Source organism: Mytilus galloprovincialis, chromosome 10, assembly GCF_965363235.1.
Source record: "Mytilus galloprovincialis chromosome 10, xbMytGall1.hap1.1, whole genome shotgun sequence".
Lineage (NCBI taxonomy): Eukaryota > Metazoa > Mollusca > Bivalvia > Mytilida > Mytilidae > Mytilus > Mytilus galloprovincialis.
In genome coordinates this window covers 5,826,740-5,834,194 of record NC_134847.1, presented here as the reverse complement: position 1 = coordinate 5,834,194, position 7,455 = coordinate 5,826,740, and the positions used below count along the sequence as shown (strand labels likewise).

Here is a 7,455-nt window from a genome sequence, read left to right as displayed (position 1 = left end):
CACAACAGTTTATGAATTAGGGGCCAAAAAGGGGCCCAAATAAGCATTATTTTTGGTTTTTGCACCATAACTTTAGTATAAGTAAATAGAAATCTATGAAATTTAAACACAAGGTTTATGACCATAAAAGGAAGGTTGGGTTAGATTTTGGGAGTTTTGGTCCTAACAGTTTAGGAATAAGGGGCCCAAAGGGTCCAACATTGAACTTTCAGTGATTTCATCAAAAATTGAATAATTGGGGTTCTTTGATATGCCGAATCTAACTATGTATGAAGCCTCTTAATTTTTGGTCCCGTTTTCAAATTGGTCTACATTAAGGTCCAAAGGGTCCAAAATTAAATTTAGTTTGATTCAAACAAAAATTGAATCCTTGGGGTTCTTTGATATGCTGAATTTAAAAATGTACTTAGATTTTTAATTATTGGCCTAGTTTTCAAGTTGGTCCAAATGGGGGTCCAAAATTAAACTTTGTTTGATTTCATCAAAAATTGAATAAATGGCTTCTTTGATATGCCAAATCTAACTGTGTATGTAGATTCTTAATTTTTGGTCCAGTTTTCAAATTGGTCTACATTAAGGTCCAAAGGGTCCAAAATTAAACAAAGTTTGATTTTAACAAAAATTAAATTCTTGGGCTTATTTGATATGCTTTATCTAAATAAGTACTTTGATTTTTGATTATGGGCCCAGTTTTCAAGTTGGTCCAAATCAGGATTCCATATCAAGTATTGTGCAATAGCAAGAAATTTTCAATTGCACAGTATTGCACAATAGCAAGAAATATCTAATTGCACAATATTGTGCAATAGCAATTAATTTTCAGTTGGAGTTATCTTTCTTTGTATAGAATAGTAGTTGATAATATATGTTGGAAATTTGCCAGACATGACTATGATGTCATTTTCTATTTTTATTTGCCAATAACTTTATGTAAATAACTTCATTGGAAATTTGCCAATATAAAATGTTGCTGATGAAGCTTTTTTTCCTTATCTTATCTAAAATGTTTTTAGATAATGTATGTTGGACATTTGCCAGACATGACTATGATGTCATTTTCTATTTTTATTTGCCAATAACTTTATGTAAATAACTTCATTGGAAATTTGCCAATATAAAATGTTGATGATGAAGTTTTTTTTATTGTTTTATACAATAAACAATATATATTCACTTTTACTACCAACCAATCTTTACCATTCAGAGATAACAAGCACTTTATTTTACATTTTAATATTTTATGATGTATTTAAAAGAGTAGTTATTGTTGCAAACTCCTTTAGAAATTTGAATTGATATCAGTTTTGAAAAAAGGGAAACAGGGATGTGAAAAAAAAAGGGGGGTTAAATTTTTCTCATTTCAGATTTCATAAATAAAAAGAAAATGTCTTCAAACATTTTTTTGTCAGAGAGGATTAATATTCAACAGCATAGTGAATTGCTCAAAGGCAAAAAAAAAACTTTTAAGTTCATTAGACCACATTCATTCTGTGTCAGAAACCTATGCTGTGTCAACTATTTAATTTTAGATTTAAAAAGTTTGAAGAAGAAATCTTTAATTGATTTGTAAAATCTTGACATTTGTTTTGTGTAAAAAAAAAACCATGTAATGTCAAAAATTTGATCACAATCCAAATTCAGAGCTGTATCACGCTTGAATGTTTTGTCCATACTTGCCCCAACTGTTCAGGGTTCGACCTCTGCGGTCGTATAAAGCTGCGCCCTGCGGAGCACCTGGTTTAATCTATAAGCAATACATTTGTTGTATGGAAGAATTGTTAGCTATTTTCATGTCTGCCTTGCATTGTCCATCTGACCTTGACCTCATTTTCATATTGTTCATTAATCAATGTTTCATTTTCTTGGTTAATGTTGAGTTTATGTGACAGTTGAAATAAAGCTTTATATTTAGGACTATCAACATAATATCATTGATTAGTAAAGAAGGCGAGACATTTCAGCGTGTGCACTCTTGTTATATATACTGAATAATCTGTTTGCTTTATTTAAAGTTCCATGGGATAGATGCATTAAACTATACCCAAACTTTGAATTATTTAGTACGAGGACATTAGCTGTATAGTTATTAAGGGAATGTAAAGTTAAATATTGAAGCTTGCTTCTTTTCATTCTTCCTATGAAACCTGTGACTGTGTATGAATATAAAGAGAAGATGTGGTATGATTGCCAATGAGACATTTCATCCCAATATCCCTTTATCAAACAGTTTATGTAATGTTATTTTGGCAAAACAAAATGTTATACTTACTTAGTCAACTAGTTTGTTTTCTTTTCAAGGCTATTCTTAGAATAGGAGGAAACGCAATGAAACAAGAATGTGATCAGTTGATGACAAAACCACTGGACATGTCAAGCCAAGAAATATTACGAGACTTAAACCAGGCTAAAGTGGACATTGAATTAATCAAACAATCACTTGATACAGAAGTAAAACAAGATATAAAAAAGATAAAATTAGATCATGACAAATCTAAGAAAGACATGAAGGTGTTAACGTTTCGCCATGCAAATTTAAAAAGATCTCATAATTTGCTACAGCACAAACAAAATGTATCAAATCAGCAGGCAAAGAGATTTAAAAAAGATGTGAATAGGTTGGAGCTAGATCAAATAAATGTAAAGGTGGATGTGAAAAAGCTCACAGATATTTCTGAGGATCCAGTTCCATGGAATAGAAGAGGTATAAAATATGTATTCAATTTAGTTTTTGAACTAACAACCCTAAAGTAGAACTTATTATTGCGAACCCTATGATAGTTTTCCATAGATTCACCTACAAGTTACCTGTCGATTTAAACTTTTGGCAGTTCTATTGTCCCATCTAACAAATACAACAGGTATTGTTCTCTGTATAGTTCATTTACCAGGACCTTTAAATTTCTTCTAGGAGAAATATATCACTCATTGATTAATTTACCTGACCAAAAAATTATCTGTTTTTTTATTGAAATACTTCTATAAACTCACATAAACTGTATGCAATATTGTATTTATTCAATATATCATTAATATATTTTCAATCTGTTCAATATAAAATCTGATTTAATAATAAAAAGTTTATTTTAGACACATTTTTTAGTATTTTCCAATTTGCATGGTTTTTGTTGTTGTTGATTTATAGACTATGTTTATGAAGACCTTAATTTAAAAATAATAATATTCAAATTTTTATTTATCAAACACACAAAAATATTTATTGAATATTTGATCAGAAATCAACTTTTAATTTTTAAATCATTATTAATATTAAACACATTAAAAACGAGTTTTTGGTATTGAATAAATACAACACCACATGCAGTTTTGTGAGTCCTTTCTTAGTATTGGTATAAGTATTTTTTCATCATTGACAGTTCAATTTTTTGTTCAGGTATATTAATCAATGAGTGATATATTTCTCCTAGAAGAAATTTAAAGGTCCTGGTGAATAAACTATACAGAGAACAATACCTGTTGTATTTTGTTAGATGGGACAATAGAACTGCCAAAAGTTTAAATCGACAGGTAACTTGCAGGTGAATCTATGGAAAACTATCATAGGGTTCGCTATAACATGATAAGTGATATGTATTTTTAACAAAATTTGAAATGGGAAAAGATATTTTATAAAAAAGGGAGAGGTTTGTAAAAAAATTTAAATTTTTGTCGAGCCTTCGACTTTAGTCGAAAATGTGAGACTAAGCGATCCTACATTTTGTCGTCGTCGGCGGCGTCCAGAAATATTCACTCTGTGGTTAAAGTTTTTTAAATTTTAATAACTTTCTTAAACTATACTGAATTTCTACCAAACTTGGACAGAAGCTTGTTTATGATCATAAGAAAGTATCCAGAAGTAAATTTTGTAAAAATAAAATTCCATTTTTTCTGTATTTTACTTATAAATGAACTTAGTTTTTCTGCGAGGAAACATTACATTCATTCTGTGGTTAAAGTTTTTTAAATTAATAACTTTCTTAAACTATCCTTGATTTGTACCAAACTTGAACAGAAGCTTGTTTATGATCATAAGATAGTATCAAGAAGAAAATTTTGTAAAAATAAATTTCCACTTTCCGTATTTTACTTATAAACATGATAAATGGACTTAGTTTTTTTTTTTTGCCAGAAACAAAACATTCACTCTGTGGTTTAAGTTTTTAAAATTTTTATAATGTTCTTAAACTATCCTGGATTTCTACCAAACTTAGACAAAAGCTTGTTTCTGATCATTAGATATTATTCAGAAGTAAATTTTGTAAAAAAAAAAATCACTTTTTCTGTATTTTACTTATAAATGGACTTAGTTTTTCTTCCAGTTAACATTACATACAGTCTGCAGTTAAAGTTTATAAAACATTTTTTAGATTCATAAACTATCCTGGATTTTTTACCAAACTTGGAAGCTTCTTTCAATCAAAAGACAGTATCGATAGGGAAATTTTTATTGATGTTTTTCCTCATTTTTGTTGAGTCTGCGATTAACAGCAAAAGTAGGCGAGACACTGGGTTCCGTTGAACCCTTACAAATTTTTCTTTGATATGCTTAATTTAACCATATCTAGACTTATAAATTTACTCTTTGGTCCGTTTTCAAATTGCAAAAACAGGTCCAAAGTGTCCTAAATTAAACTTTAGTTTGATTTTATCAATTATTGAATTCCTTGGGTTCTTTGATATGCTGAATCTAACTGTTTGTTTGATTTTAGTACTGGTTTTCAAATAAGTCCATATTAAGGTCCAAAGGGTCCAAAATTACACTAAGTTATATTTTAACAAAAAATGAATTCTTGTGGTTCTTTGAAATGTTGAATCAAAACTTATATAACGGTTTTTGTCGAGCCTGCAACTTTTGTTGCAGAAAGCTCGACATAGGGATAGTGATCCGGCGGCGGCGGCGGCTACGGCGGCGGCGGCGGCTACGGCGGCGGCGTTAGCTCACTTCTTAAAAGCTTATATTTTAGAAGGTGGAAGACCTGGATGCTTCATACTTTGTATATAGATGCTTCATGTTACGAAGTTTCCGTCAGTCACATGTCCAATGTCCTTGACCTCATTTTCATGGTTCAGTGACCACTTGAAAAAAAAGTTCAAATTTTTTGTAATGTTGAATTCTCTCTTATTATAAGTAATAGGATAACTATATTTGATGTGTGTGTACCTTGCAAGGTCCTCATGCCCGTCAGACAGTTTTCACTTGACCTCGACCTCATTTCATGGATCAGTGAACAAGGTTAAGTTTTGGTGGTCAAGTCCATATCTCAGATACTATAAGCAATAGGGCTAGTATATTCGGTGTATGGAAGGACTGTAAGGTGTACATGTCCAACTGGCAGGTGTCATCTGACCTTGACCTCATTTTCATGGTTCAGTGGTTATAGTTAAATTTTTGTGTTTTGGTCTGTTTTTCTCATACCATATGCAATAGGTCTACTATATTTGTTGTATGGAATGATTGTTAAGTGTACATGTCTAGCGGGCAGATGTCATGTGACCTTGACCTCATTTTCATGGTTCAGTGGTCAAAGTTAAGTTTTTGAGTTTTGGTCTTTTTATCTAATGCTATATGCCATAGGTCAACTATATTTGGTGTATGGAAATATTTTATGATCTTTATGTCAGTCGAGCAGGTTTTATTTAACCGTGACCTCATTTTCACGGTTCATTGCACAGTGTTAAGTTTTTGTGTTTTGGTCTATTTTTCTTAAACTATAAGTAATGTGTCAACTATATATGTTGTATAGAAGCATTGTTAGCTGTACCTGTCTGCCTGGCATGGTTCATCTGACCTGGACCTCTTTTTCAAGGTTCATTGGTCTTTGTTTAGTTATCTTGGTTAATGTAAAGTTTATGTGACAGTTGTAATAAAGCTGAGATTTATACTTAAGACTATCAACATAATATCAATGATTAGTATAGAAGGCGAGACATTTCAGCGTGTGCACTCTTGTTGATGTTGGTCCAAGTTTTACTAGTTGGTCCAAATCAGGGTTCAAGATTAAATTTTGTTTGATTTCATCAAACATTGAATTCCTTGGGTTCTTTAATATGTTGATTCTACCCATGTATTTTGATTTTCAATGTTGGGGCTCCTTTGTCAAATTGGTCAACATTGAGGGCCAAATATTCCACAATTAAACTTTGTTTGTTTTCACCAAAAACTAAATAAGTTGGGATCTATGACAAATGTATGATATGCCGAATCTAACATTGTATTTCGGTGTTTAATTTTGGGACCTATTTTCAAAATGTTACACATTAAGGTCCAAATGGTCCAAAATTTCATAAAAAGTTAAATTCGTGTGGTTCTTTAATATGCTGAATCTAAGTGTGTATTTAAATTTTTGAGTTTGTTCCCTGTTTTCAAATTGATCTACATACAGGTCCAAAGGGTCCAAAATTGAACTCTAATTATATTTTAACAAAAATTGAAATCTTATGGTTCTTTGACATGTTTTATATTTTCATATTTTGGGCCAAGTTTTCTGGGTTTTATTCCAAATCGGGTTCCAAATTAAACTTTGATTTAAAAAAAAAATGTTTTCTTGCGGTTCTTTGATATGTTGAATCTAATAGATATAAGAAGATGTGGTATGAGTGCCGATAAGACAGCTCTCCACCCAAGTACCAATATGTAAAAGTAAATCAATATAGGTCATAGTACAGCCTTCAACACGGAACCTTGGCTCACACCAAACAGCTAGCTATAAAGGGCTGTATTTAGATTTTGGACATTGGACGGTTAAAGGTAAATTTCATATATTTTCAAATTTTTAAGTTCTTATAGACTATATTCATTCTTTGCCAGAAACCTATGTTGTGTGAAATATTTAATCAATCCAAATTCAGAGCTGTATCTCAAATGCTTAAGCGTTGAGTCCATATTTGCCGCAACTGTGCAGGGTTGGACCTCTGTGGTCATATCAAGCTGCGCCCTGCTGAGCTGTTAATATTATTTTGAGATATCCAGAACCACACATATACTTTTATTTAGCCTAATAGGTCAACTATACTTGGTGTATATTGATGTGCGTTTCTTAGATACTATCAGAATTAGGTCAACTTTATTTGATGTCTGAAATGATTGTAAGGTTTACATGGTTGTCAGTCATTGTTCATATGACCTTGACTTCATTATACATCACACAACAAAGTTGCCTAGTGTATAATGTTTTTGACCCATCTGTCCGTTCGTCAGTTCTTTAGTCATGTTCTTGTCATCGCAACTTCTCTGAACCACACTGTATAATTTCATGAAACTTTGTAGTTAATTAGAACATACTATGTAGATGTGCATATTGACAGGAAATTATACTGACGGACTTTAGAAACCCAACACCTAAATAAATCGGACGTTTTTAAATTAAATAAATAATAAATTACACAAATTCATGGTATATACGAATACTTAATCAATCTTTCAACATTACAGACAAAATTTACAGTCAATCGAAAACC

At 31.2% G+C, this 7,455-nt stretch overlaps 1 protein-coding gene across 1 annotated transcript in view; it reads left to right on the top strand.

Annotated features, from left to right (window-relative positions):
- The first annotated feature begins 2,301 nt into the window (after positions 1-2,301).
- Positions 2,302-7,455, top strand: part of LOC143049714 (uncharacterized) — a 74,480-nt gene continuing 69,326 nt past the window's right edge. Inside the window, exon 1 of the mRNA XM_076223388.1 lies at positions 2,302-2,701. Coding sequence (XP_076079503.1) covers positions 2,326-2,701 — 376 coding nt within the window. The 5' untranslated portion in view covers positions 2,302-2,325. The remainder of the gene's footprint in view (positions 2,702-7,455) is intronic.